At 33.6% G+C, this 20,001-nt stretch overlaps 2 protein-coding genes and 1 long non-coding RNA gene across 3 annotated transcripts; 1 reads left to right on the top strand and 2 right to left on the bottom strand.

Moving 5' to 3' along the window:
- Positions 1 to 1,312: 1,312 nt before the first annotated feature.
- Positions 1,313 to 7,229, top strand: LOC146906767 (uncharacterized). The gene is made up of 3 exons (XM_085730851.1): positions 1,313 to 5,105; positions 5,218 to 5,586; positions 5,864 to 7,229. Exons 1-3 carry the CDS (start codon positions 2,225 to 2,227, stop codon positions 5,872 to 5,874), a joined length of 3,261 nt encoding a protein of 1,086 aa, XP_085586977.1. The 5' UTR covers positions 1,313 to 2,224; the 3' UTR covers positions 5,875 to 7,229.
- Positions 7,230 to 8,248: 1,019 nt separating this feature from the next.
- On the bottom strand, positions 8,249 to 11,008 carry LOC146906766 (uncharacterized). Its single transcript, XR_015020658.1, has 2 exons — positions 10,510 to 11,008; positions 8,249 to 9,458 (listed from the first exon to the last, which is right to left on the bottom strand). It is a non-coding gene; the product is annotated as an uncharacterized LOC146906766 (long non-coding RNA).
- Positions 11,009 to 13,262: 2,254 nt separating this feature from the next.
- LOC146906765 (pectinesterase-like) lies at positions 13,263 to 15,427 on the bottom strand. Its single transcript, XM_085730850.1, has 2 exons — positions 14,425 to 15,427; positions 13,263 to 14,188 (listed from the first exon to the last, which is right to left on the bottom strand). The coding sequence occupies exons 1-2, from the start codon at positions 15,392 to 15,394 to the stop codon at positions 13,491 to 13,493; spliced, it is 1,668 nt and encodes a 555-aa protein (XP_085586976.1). The 5' UTR covers positions 15,395 to 15,427; the 3' UTR covers positions 13,263 to 13,490.
- Positions 15,428 to 20,001: the final 4,574 nt, after the last annotated feature.

Below are 20,001 nucleotides of genomic sequence, written 5' to 3'. Positions count from 1 at the left end.
GGAGGATCCAGTATTCCACTCGTTGGTAATGACATGTTGGCTCTCCAACCTTTTTCTGTGGGACATATAATTGATCAAGAAGTTAGAGTCTGGAATGAACAATTAGTCCGTCAGTTATTTGCAAGTGATATGGCACAAAATATCCTAAATACTCCTCTTCATCATCAGGTTGAGAGTGATAAGCTGATCTGGAAGGCGGAGAAAAATGGGCATTATTCAGTTAGAAGTGCTTATCGTATCTGCATAGAAGAGGTTATAAATAATGACCATTTACGCAAACCTGGGTATTGGAGTGGCATCTGGAGACTGAAAGTTCCCCCCAAAGTCAAGAATTTGGTGTGGAGAATTTGTAGAGACTGTTTTCCGTCACGAGTGAAGTTGCAAAGTAGGGGTGTCAACTGTCCCTCAGAATGTGTCAGATGTGAAGATCCCCATGAGGATAGTTACCATATTCTTTTTCACTGTCCGACTGCGATTGATATCTGGCAAACAGCTAATATCTGGCATTTGATTACTCCATCACTGAATCAGTTTGATAATGCTCCTGATATCATTTTTAATCTGTTACAAAAATTGTCTTCAGCTCAAGTTGAGAAAATTGTTACCATAATGTGGAGTATATGGAAAGCTAGGAATCTTAAATTATGGCAACAAGTATCAGATTCTACTCTTACCATTCTGGAAAGAGCAAGACATCTCCTAGAAGGTTGGAGAAGTGCTAACTGTAAGCAAGCTCCTATCAGGCAAGACAATACATCGTCCATTCCAAATTCATCCCACCAGCAAGGAGATACAATTCTTAGATGGAGGAAACCTATAAGTGGCAGGTATAAATGTAATGTTGACGCATCCTTTCCAAACAACGCAAATAAAGTAGGTTTTGGAATATGCATACGAGACGCAGATGGGAATCATGTCCGGTCTAAAATTATGTCCTTCTCTCCAACTTGTTCCACTGATGTTGGGGAGGCTCTGGGTTTATATCATGCAATTCGGTGGATTCATGAACTTCAACTCACAAATGTTGATTTCGAGGTTGACTTTAAAAGAGTAGCTGATTATTTCAACAATGGTCGCGGAGATGTCACCGAGTTTGGTTCTATAATGGATAGTAGTATCCACTTTTGTAACACCTATTTAGCAAACTCTCATGTCGAGTTTATTAGGAGGCAAGCGAATGAGGTTGCACACACTTTAGCTAAGGCAGCCACATCTAGTACTAGCTTCCAGGTCTTTGATGATATTCCAACATGTATTATGGATCTGATATTTAATGAAATGATATAATTTATTTTCTTTCAAAAAAAACGTTTCTATAATAATGTTTGGACCGATCTTTTTACGGCTTTTTTCATGATCTCCTGTTAGTGCATGTGTTACCTATGTGGTTTTTATTATTTTCTGAGTAGATGTACGTTGAACTTATGTAGACATATGGATTCAATTAATTGTAGCATACCAAATGTTGTCTTTTGAAAAGATGCTTTTATAAACTTAAATGAGAGCATTTGATATATAGTAACGTTAACACACCTCTTGGTCTACAGTGCGGCATTCACAAAGTGAGTGGGAAGCTCAACTTGTATAAAAATTCCAATTAATTGCTCAATTACCATTTTTTTTTGTATTTTTTTTCTCTTCTAAATGGAACGGTTTTTGCTTTGCACAAATGAATTGTTTTTTAAGTTGATTATGTTGCTATAATTTCAATTATTGAATAACTATAGAGAGCTGTCATGTAAGCACAATTCTAGCTTAAGAAGTGGTTTTAAGCAAAGGGTGAGATTGTTACATGCAGGTGCCATATAGACAAGTTTATTTTATAGATTGATAGATAGATAGGGGAGGGGATTTCCTCCGGTGTGTTTTTCTCCTGTTTTCTGCAGTGTAGGAATCTACACCATTAAATTTAGTATCTCTCATAATTTCAAGTTTTTAACATTTAAATTTTCAAGTATTTATTTTGGTTTAAAGGCTGAGATTTAACTGGAACCTCAGTCACCGGAGAGGATCCATTCCCGATAGATAGATATGATGACTTGGTTATCTATAAAAATATATGCAACATTACAAGAACTACATATCAGCATCTAAGAACACAAGTATTCCATTCAAACTTTGATTGTGCAAGACAATTAGTAAATGAAGACTTCATCCATGATATTCTTTTTTTTCAACCTTTCAGTCCATAAAGCTTCTTGCAATATGTATTTGTGCATTCATTATGGTCTCTTCTACACGTATTTCGTCTTCTTCGACCATTAATGTAAAAAGTAGAGAAGCAAGTTCTTTGTTGAAGTGGAAAAGCAACCTTGAAATGGAAAGCCAAGCTTTGTTATCTTCATGGACTGGCAACAATTCATGCAACTGGCTGGGAATTACATGTGATGAAGATTTGATATTTGTCACTAATGTAAATCTCACAAATATGGGATTAAAAGGTACACTTGAAACTCTTAACTTCTCATCATTTCCATACATCCTCACTCTTAATCTTAGTGGAAACTTCTTGAATGGAAGTATTCCTCTTGATATTGATACGTTGTCGAAACTATCCCATCTTGATCTTAGTAACAATGATCTCTCAGGATCAATCCCATATGAAATAACAAAGTTGACCAATCTTCATATTTTATATTTGGATAATAATGTTTTCAGTGGTTCCATTCCTGAAGAAATAGGTATACTGAGAAATCTGAAAGTGCTTAGTATTTCATACGCGAATCTCATAGGCACTATCCCAATTTCGATCGGGAACTTATCTTTCTTGTCACACTTCTATCTAGGAGGCAACAACCTTATAGGAAACATTCCAAAAGAAATTTGGAATTTGAGCAACTTAAACTACTTAGCAGTTGAAAAAAACAAATTTAATGGTTCTATAATTGCCCAAGATATTTTGAACTTGCATAATCTAGAGACTCTAGATCTCGGCGATAATGATCTTTCCATTATTGGTCCCATCCTACAAGAGTTGTGGAAGCTGGAAAATTTGACATACCTTTCTCTTTCACTTTGCAAAGTCACAGGGCATGTCCCATCTTCTATAGGAAAATTGGCTAAATTGTTGTATCTAAATTTAGCAAATAAACGAATTTCTGGTCACATCCCTAAAGAAATTGGGAAGTCATTGAACCTAAAATTTCTATCTCTTTCTCAGAACAACTTATCTGGTCCTATTCCTGTGGAAATTGGGAAATTGATCAACATGAACAATTTAAGGCTTAGTGACAATAGCCTTTCTGGTTTCATTCCCCGTGAAATTGGAACGATGAGAAGTTTGCTTGAACTTAATTTGTCCAATAACTCTCTATCTGGTAAAATCCCACCTACAATAGGAAACATGAGCAATTTACAAAACCTTACCATATTTTCAAACCATCTCACTGGGCCACTTCCAACAGAAATCAACAAGCTTTCCAATTTGGCATATTTCTTTATATTTAATAACAATTTCACTGGTCAGCTCCCACACAATATTTGCATTGGTGGAAACCTGAAATTCTTTGCTGTTTTGGAGAACCACTTCACTGGTCCCGTTCCAATGAGTTTGAAGAATTGCTCTAGCATAATAAGAATTAGGCTTGAAAAAAACCAGCTATCTGGAAATATAACAGATTTCTTTGGTGCCTATCCAAACTTGTACTACATGCAGTTGAGTGAAAATAATTTTTATGGCCACATTTCACCCAACTGGGGAAAATGTCGTAGCCTGGCATTCCTCAACATCTCCAATAATAACATATCAGGGGGTATACCGCCAGAACTAGGCGAGGCAACCAATCTATATTCACTCGACTTATCTTCAAATTACCTCACAGGAAAAATTCCAAAGGAGTTAGGTAACTTGACTTCATTGTCCAAACTCTTGATAAGCAACAACCGTCTTTCAGGAAACGTTCCTGTACAAATAACATCACTAAAGGAACTTGAGACCTTAAATCTTGCCGTCAATTATCTAAGTGGCTTTATCACAAAACAACTTGGATATTTTCCTAGATTATTGAACATGAATTTGAGCCACAACAAATTCAAAGGAAATATTCCTGTTGAGTTTGGCCAATTTAAAGTCCTTCAAAGTCTTAATCTTAGTGGGAATTTTCTCAACGGAACAATACCGTTAACACTTGCACCACTGATATACTTAGAGTCATTGAATATATCACATAATAACCTTTCTGGATTTATTCCCTCAAACTTTGATCAGATGCTCAGCTTGTTAACTGTTGACATATCATTTAACCAATTTGAGGGTCCAGTTCCAAACATTCCAGCTTTCCATAAAGCTACCGTTGAAATTTTGAGAAATAATAAAAGACTGTGCGGCAATGTCTCTGGCTTGGAGCGTTGCCCAACATCAGGCGGTACTAGATCTCATAATCATAAGAAAGTCTTACTGATTGTTTTACCACTTGCATTTGGAACTCTAATACTAGTATTAGTTTGTTTCATATTCTCGCATCTCTGCAAAAAGTCAACCATGCGAGAATACCTGGCTCGAAGGAACACTCTTGATACTCAAAATCTATTTACCATATGGAGTTTTGATGGAAAAATGTATGAGAATATTATTGAAGCCACAGAAGATTTTGATGATAAACATCTCATTGGAGTTGGAGGGCGTGGAAGTGTTTACAAAGCAGAATTAGACACATGTCAAGTAGTTGCTGTTAAGAAACTCCATTCAGTTGTAGATGAAGAAAATTCGAACCTAAATTTCACAAGTGAGATCCAAGCACTGACAGAAATTCGACATCGTAACATTGTAAAACTGCATGGATTTTGTTTGCATTCTCGAGTCTCATTTTTGGTCTACGAATACATGGGAAAAGGAAGTGTAGATAACATTTTGAAAGATGATGATCAAGCAATTGCATTTGACTGGAATAAGAGGGTGAATGCCATTAAAGATATAGCTAATGCTTTATGTTATATGCATCATCATTGCTCACCTCCGATTGTTCATCGAGATATATCAAGCAAGAATATACTTCTAAATTTGGAATATGTAGCTCATGTCTCAGACTTTGGAATAGCTAAGCTTCTAAATCCTGATTCAACAAATTGGACCTCATTTGCAGGAACCTTTGGATATGCTGCACCAGGTAAATTCCCCTTGTCTAATATATTTAGGTATAATAGTTTTGTAAATTTTCATTCTTAACGACCAATGAACATAACTATTTTGAACATGATTCCTCTTTTGATTTTGTACAGAATATGCATACACAATGCAAGTGAATGAGAAATGTGATGTGTATAGTTTTGGGGTATTAGTATTGGAAATACTTTTTGGAAAACACCCTGGAGGTTTTATATATCATTCCTCACTATCACCTTTGTGGAAAATTGTCGGCAACTTACTTGACGATATATCGTTGATGGATAAGTTGGATCAACGTCTCCCTCGTCCTTTGAATCCTTCTGTTAAAGAGTTAGTATCAATTGCAAGGATCGCAATTGTCTGCTTGTCTGAAAGCTCACAATCTCGCCCTACCATGGAGCAGGTGACCAATGAACTTGCAATGTCATATTCATCTACGACGGATGAGTTTCATATTGTCAAAGAGAAACATAAACAAACAGGTTAAAGAATAAACTTACTAATCATGCTTGAGTTTTAAATATTCATTCTTGTTTTATATGTTTGTAAACCATTTTAAATTCTTTTGAATGGAATGCTAGTTTATAGTAATTGTTTATTAATGTCAGATGTCATGTCATTTTAATTATATATTGGTAATATTGTTGAGTCTCAAGATGAGTAAAGTGTTATTAAAACCCCCTAGGGTTTGAATATTTCAATCATTGGTGAATTGTTAATTTAAGAATGTCACTAATGTGCGATGAATTAAGATTGCAGGAAATATTTAAAGTGATCAGGTCCTACTTTAAAAGTTTATCTAATCAAATAGAGACAATTTCAACAAGAAAGGTTAAGCATCATCAATGATATTCTATTGAAAAACCATAAGAAGCATCCCTTGTGGATAGACAGTTGAAAAAGTCCAAAGTTTGATCATATGTGTTCACACATTTGAAATGTACTCCAAAAGAGAGGTATGAATTAAGGATAGAAAAATAGAAGTACAAGGGACCAACATGCAAATTTTTGAGGCAAATGACCATAGATGATTGGAAGAGACAGAAATGTAGAAAGAAAAAGAAATTCCAACAACCATACATTATATTATATTATTCTAGATAGTGTTGAAATGGTCCCGAGGGATAAGTAAAGTCAGAAAGATGTTGTTATAGCGTGTTCATTGATTTGATCTGTACTGAACCTTATTATAACCACTCTAATTCAATCAGTGATTCACTTGGTTTAAGCTCACTCTATTACCCACCGTTTCTTCAAAAGCCTCAAAATAACGGTGGCTAATCTTTGGACACGTTGAAATCGTTATTTATAGGATCCTTTATTTTAGCCCACTTTGAATATTAATCTCCTTTGTTAGGCTTCCACTTCGTACATAACCCCACTTTCACCATCACATGCTCCAAAAGGCCCGATTCACCGAATTATAAACCTTTTTGAAATTCACTTTTAAGATCAAACATTGACCGGCGAAATTGCGACCTTTAAGAAAAACCGATTGGAAAGAAGAAATAATTGAATCCGTAACACCGGCCAACCTTCTAGCTAAGACCTATGAAAGAAGCATATAAAGAGTTCCTAGCAAAGGTATAGGCCGAAAATCCTTCAAAGCCAAAGGTGAAGAGATTTTCGAAATCAAAGCCACAAAATATGATAGGATACATTTAGGCACCACCTCGTTTGCATAAAATTGATCAAACGTAATGGCCACCTCATCCTTTAACAAATACAAAAACTCCTTTAGAAACGCAAAATTAAAACCATCCAGCCCTGGACTTTTTGTGACACTTACTTCTCTATTCGTGATTCATCAAAAAGATAGCCATGCCTTTCCAATTGAATATACTAGATGTATGATTGTACATCTTAAATCTTCAAATTAAAGTGAAAATTCTAATTGTATCATTGAACACAGGAAGAGACATAAGCGTGGCGAAAAAATGTCGAAGCGGTATTTTTAGGCAGTGTAGGGGAGATGAGTTCTTTTGAAAATTATAAGGGATGTGAGTGTCATTTAAAGAGACTTTAGAGGAGGTCAATGCAATTTTCCCAAACATTTAATATTACTACTCTTTACCCTTTTCAGTGTTAAGAATGTGGAACATGCTATAACTGTTTGATATGTGAATTCAGTTGCATTTGTATGTTAAGAGCCAATTTACATTAATATGCTTGGTTGGAGTAGGGGTGGCAAATGGATGGTTTGGATGGATATGGATTTGGATGTAAATGGATGGATAAAAAAATATCCATGGACCCTTTACAATCCACTCAATTTTTTTAAAATAATCCAATCCAATCCAATCCATGAAAAATAAAATCCATCCAAATCCATCCATTTTAAGTTTTTAAATGGATGGATATCCAATCCATCCATATATTTTTTTTTAATTTCATAAAATAAAATACCAAAATGAATATTTTTTTATGAAAAATAACTTATCTTTATCAATTGTTTATTAAAAAACAGCTTATTAAAAACAACTTATTTTATGCAAAACAACTTATTACAATTTTTTTTTTTAAAAAAAACTTATACATAACTTATTTTATGCAAATGGGCTTATTACAATCTCTTTAAAACAACTTATACAAAACAACTTAATTTATGCAAAACAACTTATTACGAACTTATACAAAACAACTTATTTCATTCAAAACAACTTATTACGATCTCTTTTTAAAAAAAAAACAACTTATACAAAACAACTTATTTTATACAAAACAACTTATTTAAGTAAAACAACTTATTTAACAACTCTTCAAAAGAATGCATGCATTTAAGATAACTTTGTCATGATAGGCCAACATAATTACTTATCATAGAGTGTACTGCAAGAAGAGTATGGATTTCAGACTCTCAATTAACATAAAGACTTCATGTCAAAATCTACTTAATCCTACATAAAATCTTGATCACATGACATTCAATTCAAAACAATAATACAAGGACAAAACAACATAAGCCCCAACATCTTTAAAGTTATGGTAATGACATCTTCATACTGAACATCTTCAATCTATAGAAGAGAAGGCTGAAAGGTCCTCAACAAATTCACGACCATCAAGATTTATTCCAGCTGCAAAAGAGAACCAGAAGTAGAAAACAATTAAACATACGCTTAATTAAAAAAAAACCATGTTAAATGAAAAGAGATAACCACATTATGTGGATAATATTTAGATAAAGTGAACACACTGCTACAACTATCTCAAATACAATTAAAGCAATATCTGTCATGATTTAGAAAAAAGAAGGGGTATTCCAGATAACTTATTCATGGACTATGACCAAGTAGACATCCTTGCATTAACCTATGCAAACCCACACACACAAAAGCTACCCTGTTTCTAGGTTCAAATATTCTAGATCCATTCACACTCCAAAAGCCAAGCAACACTCCAAAGGAAAACAAAAACAAACACACACCAGACCACAACAATCAGACCCATCAAAATAAGAAAACTAGCACCCCTGACAAATAACAACCATTTCAAAACCAAAACCAAAATCATGTTGCCACTGATGATTAATAGAAGACAACATATATATGGAAGTAGACAGAAAAATTAGCCTTCTACGTAGCACATCAGCCTGAACCATAATTACGTCTCAAATGTGATTTTGACAAAAACTATATTAGCCTTCTACGTAGCACATCGTTGTTAGATGCATTATCTAGAGTAATGGTGAATATCTTTTTCTCGATACCCCAATCTCTCAACAGACTTAGTAACTTCTCGGCCAAATTAACTCCGGTATGAGGTGGTGGAAAGTGAAAGAAGGCCAGCACTTTTTTCTCTAACTCCCACCTCCTATTCACAAAATGTGCAGTCAACGCCATATATTGATCTGTATTTATCGATGACCACAAGTCAGATGTTAAACAAATCTTTCCTGGAATTGACCGTAAATAACATTTCAAGTTTTCCTTTTCTTTTCTATACAGCTTTAGAACATCTGACTTTGCTGTGTTTCTAGAAATCCCCTTAACATGAGGGTGTAAGAAACAGTGCAAATCCTCAATTCCGTCATGTTCAACAAATGAAAAAGGATAACTATTCTTGACAATCACCTGAGCTATCTTCTCCCTGTACTTTTCTTGATCTAGTGGTGGATAAGAGGAAACATCCCCTCCTTCGACACATTTCAACAAATGTGTCTTCAAATTTGACGTACCACTAGTATTTTTTGCAGCGTAGGTTGTAGCACAATTTAAGCATCTTGCCCTTGATTGTCCGTTTTCATCGAGATACTTCTCAAAAAAATCCCAAACTACTGAAGTTTTTGCTTTTTTTGAACTTGGCACTGAACTTTCAACTTCATCAGACACATCCCCTCCATTTGACATATTTCCTATACATACACAAAATCATATTATATCATGAGCAAGTTTTGAATCCAATTTTCTCTACAAGGACATGGTGTTTTTCTGAGAGGATAAAATCTGGAAAGTAAGTTTGCTAGCACACATGCAGATACATAAATTTCAAGAATGATACTTTTGAAACAAGTAAGAAAGAATGTCAAATAATCAAGTAAAAATAATGAGACTTTTAAAACATAAAATAGGCTGCACATACGATCATGGTTAAATAAAGCACACCATGTGAATAAAACATGGCTTCTAGTGGCAAAGTTGTTTTAAATGCTAAGTCTCATTCTTCTCGTAGAATACAAATAAATTAAAATCATTCTTCTCGAACACTACAAGCATAAGTAGATACCCTTCATTTCTACAAGGACATGGTGTTTTTCTGAACTTAACTACTGGTATAAGCACATAAGCACTTGACAGTGGGTTTGGGAGAACTTATGAAAACCAGATCTATAAGCTATTTTCCATAAGCTTTCGAGAAGAGCTTATGAAAACAACTTATAGCTAACATAAAAAATTCTCAAGTTAACTATGAGATTGTTAAACAATAGCTTTTTAATTTGTTTATCCAAACAGATCCTACAAAATTCTCAAGTTAACTACGAGATTTTCTACTAGGCTTAACAACCACATAACAAACTATTGCTCATCATTTTCACAAGTTGGCCAATGAATATCATAAGTAATGCGTATTGAACTTCAGAATGGCTTATATATGAGACAAATATATTATTATCCATTTTCTATGCTTTCTATGCCCAAATTTCACTTCAAAATCAACATCAGAATGATTAAACATTATAACCCAGCTGAATAAATCAAGTGTAAATCATAAAACAAAACAAGAATCAAACAAACACAAAGTAAACACAACGATCTCACATTTACAAAAATCAATTGTTAAAATTCACAAACTAAAATCTTAGAAACCCAATTCAGAAAACTAAACAATCTCACATTGCAACAAATTAGAGACTCACAAACAACAAAAATCTTAGAACCCCATTTCAAAAAACACTAAAATCTCACCTTTACAAAATCAGAAAATTCGAATCGGTGATGACTGACGAGTGAAGAATCGGTGACAACTGAAGAATGGGTGGAACAGAAGAGAATTGCTACAGATTCATGGTGTGATAATCACCACACTGTGATTCGAAATCTAGAGAACGTCGGTGTCATTCTGAATTTCTTCGAAGAGGAGTTTGGGGAAGAATAAAAATTAGGGTTCAGTTTTTAATTGGGGGAAGAAGTAAACTATCAGCTTTTAATTTTTAATTTTTTTTGAATAAATCAGCTTTTAATTTTTTGAGTTGTTTGTTTTTTTATATTTTAATTGGATAAAAAATAAATAATAAAAAATGATCCATTGGATCATTAAAATAAGTTGGATGGATTGGATCCATCCATATTTTTAAATTGATGGATTGAATCCAATCCATTAAAAATAAAATGTTTGACGGATGGATCGGATGGATTTTGTACTGGATGGATCGGATGGATATGGATTTGATGGATCTAATTGCCACCCCTAGGTTGGAGTATCTAATTTCATTTGTGGTCACTATGTAAATTAAGATTGTACCTAAATGGAAAAAAGAAAAGAGAAAGTATGCTTGAGGTTTCAATTAACTGTATATGAATATGAAGGAAAGGAAAATATGTGGATTTCATTGTTTTTACTTGCAAGATAAATGTTTACTTTAGTTGAACAAATCACTAGAGTCGTTTGATCCATGTAGCCGACCCCACTGATTGTTGTTGTATTTATCTTCTGTTGTGTGACTTCTACTCAAGAAACAAGGGATGTTTTCTGATATGGTTAAGATTAGTTGTTACATGTTGTGCCGTCAATTGTCATGCTGTTATTCAATGAGTGTCTGTGTCTGGTTCATTTATGATTCTTTGGATTTTTTACGCAATACTAACATTCTCATTCCCATCTTATGTAATCTCAATCTCAAAGCTAAAGGTTTGTTTTGCAAGTGGCAATGAAAATGGTTTTGATGCAGTGGTTTTCGTTCAATTTTAGAATCCATTTTGTACGTACATGGCTACATTTTCTTTTATATTATGATCATTTTTTGATCATGAAGTGGTATTTTTTATTGTATTTACAAGTAAATCCAAGAATGATCCTTTTCAACGATAGTTCCTGAGTGGCAGAGAAGTTGGCGGTTGATTTGAAGGGATACGTTTTCATTGAAAGATGCTGCATTTGACTGGAAAATAGAGGGCAATGATTTCCATCAAGTTTGTTACTATTTTTTGTGATTCCAAAATGACTTCGACTCTGTTTTCGGTAGTATAATATTTTTTCTGTTTGTAAGGTACAGTTGTTTGTCTAATGTGAAGAAAACAGAGTTATAACACCTCATGAATCCTATTTAGCTCTTAATTTAATTGCAATGATGCTTTACTGCTAAATCGTAAGTTGCGACCCAAACCAATATTCTTTCCTAATCTTTAATGTCTTTGAACTCTTTGAGGGCAAGTAAAATGGACTATTATAAACTTATCCACACTCCTGGTTCATGAAGAGTGCGAAGTAATAGTTAACGTATATGAGATTACCTTGGACAGTTCTTCATTCATTTGGAGGCCAAAAGCATGAAAATTATGAATTTACCTAGAATAGGATAGGATGCGGAACCTATATATATATATATATATATATATATATATATATATATATATATATATATATATATATATAGCCAAAGAATCACATAGTTGTTATTACGGAGCGTAAACCTCAAGTTTTCTTATGTTTTCATCATATTTAGTTCTTGAGGTTTTCTTCATATCTTATATTCTTCATATCTGATTGTATTCTCATCCCTAGATTGCATTGTTTCCCATTATGAACTTAGCTGATTGATCAGGAACCTTAATTAGGAAGTAAAATGTTGAAATACTATGACAAATGGCTGTCAAACTAGTGAACTTTGCGCCTAAGGCAATATTGTAACCAATCAGCTCAACCTGGCATCAAATTTGTTTTCTACACATTTTTGCTCAACTCAAATTTGATTTGTGCAAGTTGTTCAAGTCGAAGTTGCTCAAGTATTAATGACATTTTTTTATGTAAATTTTAACAATTTATTTTGAAAAATTAAATCTCCAATAGTTTAGTCATGTTATTCATTTAAATCTGATTTTTAAATCTAGCAATGATGTAATACCATGTTATTCAAATACAAGATCTTAACATTCAAATCATGTAAGACACGTTAAGAAAGAGTTATCCAACATTTTGTTTGAGTTTTGGCATGTTTCGAGCGGAAATGAGATAACCAAATCACACTTGGTCTTGAAGTTTTTTTATATTCTTCATATCTAGTTGCTTTGATGAATTTTTGACTGGTTAGCTGTAGTCAGTCACAAACTTAGAAGAACTTGCCAAGCACAAGCATAACTACATGTAAGATTCATATATGAGAGAAAACATCTATCACTGTCTGCAAATTTTGTGGTAACAGTAAAATAATTCTGTCCATAAAAAAAGTATGATCACACTAGAAAAAATATATTCATTTTGCAGAAAAGGATTTGGTGACCAAGTGTTTGATTCCTTTGTGAAATGTGTTTTAGGCACTAAGATGGTTCAAGATAATTGCTAGCTACTTGATTGTAATGTTCCACATCAGAGATTCCAGTTAGGCATTCCAAAAACAAGGGTAGAGTGTGAACTTAATGAACTTAGAAATATGGTGCTATTCAAACATAATAAGATCATAATATTCAAATATGACATGCGTTAAGGACGAGACATTCATATGTACGAACAATGAGCAAGGTGCAGTGTACTATCTTATTGGATAAAATACAATTTTAGCTTTGACACGAGTCATTCGTTACAAGACCACAAAAGACTACAGAATCCTCCCTTAGAAAACATTCCATTTTCAAACCTTCTGCCCTTAAAGCGCAAATTTTATATTTTATTTCCTACAACATTCACTCATGTCAGAAACAAACTAGCACAAATTTTCTCACCGATGTTCATATTACAAGCCCTCGGTAAAGGCCACCCCTGTGTTCTTCAACCAAACATTACCTTGGATTAGTTGTGCTACTGTAAACTTGCTAGCCTCTGCAGCAGTTTTGATGACATGATAACCTGGCCAAGTGACTCTCTTGGCAGTACCAGCACCTGGTCCGTTGTTCATGTACTCTCCGTAATACAATGTTTGCAGAAAGTCCTTACTCGCAGCATCCCACTCAGCCCATCCTGTTGGGTCAATGTGGCTGTCCAGAAAGGATTGCATGACAACAGTCCTTGAGTATTTCTTCCATGGACGGCCCAGGAATGTTTTGATGGAGCCTGCAACCGGCTTAAGGTCTGAACTTGGTGTTAGGTCACATTGTTGAATTGAAGTTCCTGTGTTTTGACCTGGGTCTTCTCGACCTTGGGCTGTAAACATGTTGTTTTGGTTTGCCATGGGCTTTCGGGCCACTAACTTGCATTTCTGGAACACGACAGCTGCGTTTCCAAAGATGAAGTCAATTGTACCTGTAATGACAGAGTCACGGTAAAACTGCCGGTTGGAGTGTGCGTAAAGAGTGTCTTGAAAGGCATCAATACGGCAACGGTTGATGACAGATTGGTCAGAGCCGACACGGAGAGCCACTGCCTGGTGCTTCGCTGCGCCTGCTGTATTTTGGAACCAAATGTCTTGTGCTATAAACCCATCCCCAACCGCAGCTGCAAAACCAGATTTTTATTTGGTTAGTGTTGATATTTGGGTAGACATTCCATACAATTAGAATATGAACTTAGCAAATTGATTTAGATCTAAAACAAATGAGGAGAGTATGAGCTTTTTTTGATAGGGGAGAGTATGACTTAGAAAATGAAGTGAAGTTTGAGAAAAGACGACAAAATTTATAAATATACATGAAAATGAAATGGTAATTACAAAAAAAGGGAAGGATCCATACCGACGGTTGAACTTTTGAAGGTTGTTGTCCCATCGATAAAATTTAAGTTGCCTGTGATTATTGTTGCATCCATACCATCACCAACGAGCATCACATTTGTTTTTTTCGAACCAATTTCTATGTTCTCTTTGTATGTTCCCTTTTTCACATAGATAACATACTTTGTCTTACCGTTGTCAGGTGCAGATGCCACACCCTCAGCCACAGTCTTGAACTTGCCGCTCCCATCCTGAGCCACCACAACATTTGCCTTTATGTCCCCAACAGCGGACTCCAAAAGCCTCCTATCTTTGCTTGTAACCCACGAAGGAAATTCTCCAATCAATGTTTCATCAATGAATTGGTCACGATTCTTTTGAGGAAAAACAACAAGAAACACAGCTAGAGAAGATCTAGCTCTGGATATCAAGTCCTGAAGGTCATTTTCCATAACGACCCAAGATGTACCTTCTAATCCATCCAAGCAAGTTGCATGGTTAGTGAGCACACTGCTTAGCCATGTATGTGCATCTTGATATGAGTCAATATTATTTTTTGTTAGCTTTAACATCGAGTCCCAAATTCTGTTCATGGACAAGTCCATTAGTTGTTCACAGTCACTCAAAGCAATTTCTTCTCTAGGGCTATTAATTCGGCGTTTGATAACATTAGTTGTGTCCATGGCATTTTGAATATGTGCGGTGGACTTGGTTAATAAGGACAAGAGTACGTGCAACCTTTGGTCTTTTGTGGTGACCAAAGTTGGGACGTGAGATACTTCTGATACATGAGCTAAACACGATTTTGCATCGACAGCATGTTCACAGTAAACATGGGGAGCTGTGGTGAGGTGAAAAAAGGAAATTGGTTTCTTGAGATGAGTAGAAATAAGGGCTGATGAGCTTATGATAGCAACTAAAGAGAGGATTAGCCAAAATGTTTTGGGAAGGGATTTTCTAGGCTTGTCTAGCAAAGATTGTTGACTAGCCATAGTGATAAGCAGCTAGTAGTGGTTACTCACTATGATATTTGTTTACATAATCATCCTTATATAGACCAAAAAATTATATTTTGTAGAATTGAATACAAATAAGAGAAATTACAAGTGGAAGACATTGATTAATTGATTAATTTGCATTAAAGTGGCAGCTAGGAGAGGAACAAGTAATGGAGCCATCTTTTTTTGATAATTAAAAAGAAAAGGAGATAAACATTTATAAGAAAAAGACCAAGTAGTAAACATTAGTAGAGTAGAGCCATCAGCATACAATCATTATGTGTATTGTATATATATTTGCTTGAATGATTATGACAAAGGTTCGTATATAATATATAAAAGAATGTTTACACTAGTCACCTTCACTCAATCCACTTTAATTTGTCCATTTTTCTTAAACTTTTATGTTGTGACCTTTGCTTTTGTTGAAGAATAAAGCAAAGCTTTAGAAATAGATATATGAGGCGGCTTCTATACAGGTCCAGAGTAGATTATATTGCCTAAGGATCATATTGTGCATTTCCGTGTTACTGTGATTTCATCAAACTCATCAATCATTTGAGAATATACATAACATATGTCCTGAATCTTTGCTCCTACATTCAAACTAGGTACACTACTGCATTTACGCCTTTAGGTAATGTTTGATCACTAACATTTATCAAAATGTTGCTGAAACTGTTAGAAGAGGTTTTGCAACATTTTGTTAGCGATGTTTAGCGATTCAATATTTACAAAATTAGTTAACAACAAAAAAACAGTGACACTTTTTTTTGGTTTCGGCCACAAAATTCAAAAAACAATGCTGGAAATGTTAGAACAGACAACAATTTTTTAGATTATGAGTTCACAACAGATACTTAGGCAACACGATTCTACATGTTGCCAAATGACATAGACAACACTTTTCATGATCTAAGAGAATACATTTGAGTAAATAGGCAAATACACCCAGAATCGTAAAATCTTGCAATTATACAATCACTCTCTACTTTAGGTAACTTATATGTTTTTAAACAACACTTATATCCTATATATGTAAATCATGTATGTTTAAATTTCATTTTTATTGACAATCCATTTATTATAAGCTTTGCAAAGTCAAAAAAAGTAGTGCTAAGAAAAGAGAAGTGTAACATATATGAATGAATATAAACCTTGACAATTCTTATTGCTATCTATAGCCTTCTCCATATAAAAACAAAGTTATTTGATGACATTTACAAGAACAGCTTGACAAGATACTACGTGTGTGTTTGGTTCAGCTTTGAATATAATTGATTCTGACAGAATTGATTCTGATAGAATTGATTCTGACAGAATTGATTCTGAGAGAATTGATTTATGTTTGGATACAATTATGTAGAATTGATTAAACAAACTGATTTATGTTTGGATACAATTATGTAGAATTGCTTTTGAATGTATAATTACTAAAATAGACATAACTAAAGGAGAATTGATAAAGAATGAGAATTGATAAATGGCAATAAAGGAAAATAATAGGTTGTAATAATAAAATATAATATTTACTGTTTATAATTGATTCTAGAAAAGCTAGAAGCTAGGATTTGTAGCTTCATGGAGAATTGCTTTTGGAGGATAAAAGCAATTCTGAAAAGTCAAACCAAACACGTTTTGGCTAGAATTGCTTTTGGCACTGTAGAGAATTGCTTTTGGCTGGGCAGAAGCTGAACCAAACAGGCCTTCTACAGACTAGAATAATACATATCCAAAGAAGCATATGATTTATTATAATTGTTTATATTTTTAATTAGTGTAATTTAGACACACCACGTGATTAATTTCATATCTATAGCATACTTTGCTGTAAGCTCTAAAGTATGACCGACAGTGGAGTTGGACTTATGTTCTTCTTATGGTCTTACGGTTAATATTTATTTTTTCTACAAAAACAGTCTACGTTGTTTTTTGCTTTTGCATCAATAATTAGGAGATAGGATAAATGTTTATTAAAGAAAGACCAAGTGGAAGATATTAATTAAGTAGACATTAAGGTGGTAGCTAGGGGAGGCCCAAGTGGTAGACATTATTAGTAGAGCTTCATACAATTTGCTATTTTTATATTCATATTTGCATGAACGACTAGGACAAAGGTTATCAATATATATAGTAATAAAAAGAATGTGAAAGAATTATTACACTAATAACTTTTACTCAAAATTCACTTTAATTTGTCCATTATATTTATTTTTTAATGTTAGTGGTCTTGGCCTTTTAATTAGAATAACTGTTAAGCTAACAACATCGCCAGCGTTACAGACATATATCACATGTTATCCTTTCCATTCCTCTAAAATCCATTAATTTCTCTTAGGATATTGTTAAGCTATCCAAATTCATATAGAACGTGATTCTCAAATTGTTATTCAGATTGTTTGGTGCACTTCCACTCACATTACAACCCTTCAGCCCCTTTTACTTGACATTTTCCGCCTTATCCATCTTCCAAATTGGAATATCTCGTTGATGCACATTTATACGGAGGCTGGTAGTTGTGCTGATATCCTTGCTAACTTGGGTCCCCATGGTTCCTTCTCTTGGACGATTCTTCAATCTCCTTGTTCTTCTTTAACTCTTAAGCTACAATTTGATGTAATGATATACATATAATGTCCCTAAATTACTTCCTTTTAGTTTTTTTATTGTAACTTTCTTAGCTCATAAAAAAAGGTTAAGTTTTTTTAATAATATTTCACCAAACATAACTTTTATTGCTTATATTTAAGACCTGGAAGTATCTGTTGTATAATTGAAATACATAAGTAGAATAAATAAAATAAAATCAAATCAAATAAAAAAGATTATATTAAATTAATACTTTGTTCGTGCATACATATACAAATCCTTTGTCCTCGTGAGCTTAACTCAGTTGGTATGGACAATGCATAATATATGCAAGGTCCGGGGGTTCAAACCCTGACCACCACAAAAAAAAATATACAAATCCTTTAAGAGATTAGATCGTCTCTTTTTATTGTAACCAAAAAAAGATTGTCTCTTGTTTAAGGCTCTCTCTAGATTTTATATCTCTTACATTAATTATTATAATTGTTTTACCAAAATAATCTTGTTAATTCGCATCTCTTTCTACTGATTATAATTTTAAAAAGATAGTACAAATTGTTTTCCCCTCTATTTCAAATTCATTTTGGTTTAAAGTTTCTTCACAAGAGTTAAGAAGAATAATAAATTACGACTTTTACAAAATTGTCCTTATTATCATTCAAATGTTAGTCATTGCGAAGAGTACATAATGGGGTATAATATATATTATTGGCAAAATACCTTTTTCGGTCAATTAATTTTGAAAATAATATCCGGTTAGTCTTTTTAAGTTTTTTGAGTTTTAAATAGGTCCTTATTACTCTTTTCAGGATCTATTTGAAACTTAAAAATTTTAATAGACTATTTAAAATTTAAAAAATTTAAAGGATTTATCCAGTATTTTTGTCAAATTTAAAGGATAAAAAAACATATTTAACCTATATTATTTGATAATCATTTTGTTGATGTGAAGTATTCATTGACTTTGACGATTACCAATTTTACTTAGGGAACTTGGTTGGTTACCTTTAATGACTTAACCTTTGAAAAGACCAAAACAACATATAATTTGACGTAAAATGAGTGATGAATGCTAACAACACTCTGTTTTGCACACACACTATCTCTCTCACTCTCAGTCTTTTATTAGGGCCGGCCCTAGGGCATAGCTCGGGAGTGCGAAGGCCTAGGGCTTATGCCAATAGGGGGCCCAAATTGGGCATAGCTCGGGAGTGCGAAGGCCTAGGGCTTATGCCAATAGGGGGCCCAAATTTTTTGAAGGTGGGGGTGTATATAAAAATATTTGGGTTTGGGGGTATATATAGCAATATTCTCTGAAAAGACCTCAAACATTGGCATGATGAAGTGCTGGGCTGAAATCTGTTAATGTTCTTGGGCCTTTTGACGTGATTTGTTATATATACCCCATGTAGCACAAAAATTTCAATATGCACCCTCCTATAAAAAAAATTGGTTGTTCTTAATAATGTGTTCAAAATTTTATTATCAAAGAAATTGGTGATATTTTTTGGGCCATTTATTCCTAATAATGTTCCTTACTAATATTAAAAATATTGTTGATATTTATTATCCAAGAAATTGAGATAATTTTCATAACAAAACAAATTTTATTTTAGTTGAAAATGGGTCTACTGGTGAAATTAACCTTAATCTTGTCTTTAAAAGATTCCAAAAAAATAAATTATATCAATATCATGCGAAATAAATTCATCATTATGAAATCAATGCGAGAACACTACGAAAAAAACTCAATGTGAGACGCATCAGCTTTTTCGTTTTGTTGTTCTTCTTATCAATAGTTGTATTTGATATACAATGTTTTAGGGTGCTAAAATTTCAGTCTACTTCACATGTGCTATTGTTCTCTACTTCTTTATTTTGTTTTGGTATCTATAGAGTATTTGATTTATTTTCAAATGTTGTCAAAAAAAAAAACATTTATTTGGTAATGAAAAGCGAAATAAAAAAGTGAAATGAAGAGCTAATAAAAACACAACAATGAGCTAAAAAAA

The sequence above is a fragment of the Medicago sativa genome, chromosome 7, assembly GCF_051527215.1.
Source record: "Medicago sativa cultivar Bolivia chromosome 7, Bolivia_mono, whole genome shotgun sequence".
In the NCBI taxonomy this organism is placed as follows: Eukaryota; Viridiplantae; Streptophyta; class Magnoliopsida; order Fabales; family Fabaceae; genus Medicago; species Medicago sativa.
The sequence above is the reverse complement of the archived record's forward strand: the minus strand, read 5'-3'. Positions and strand labels throughout refer to the sequence as shown.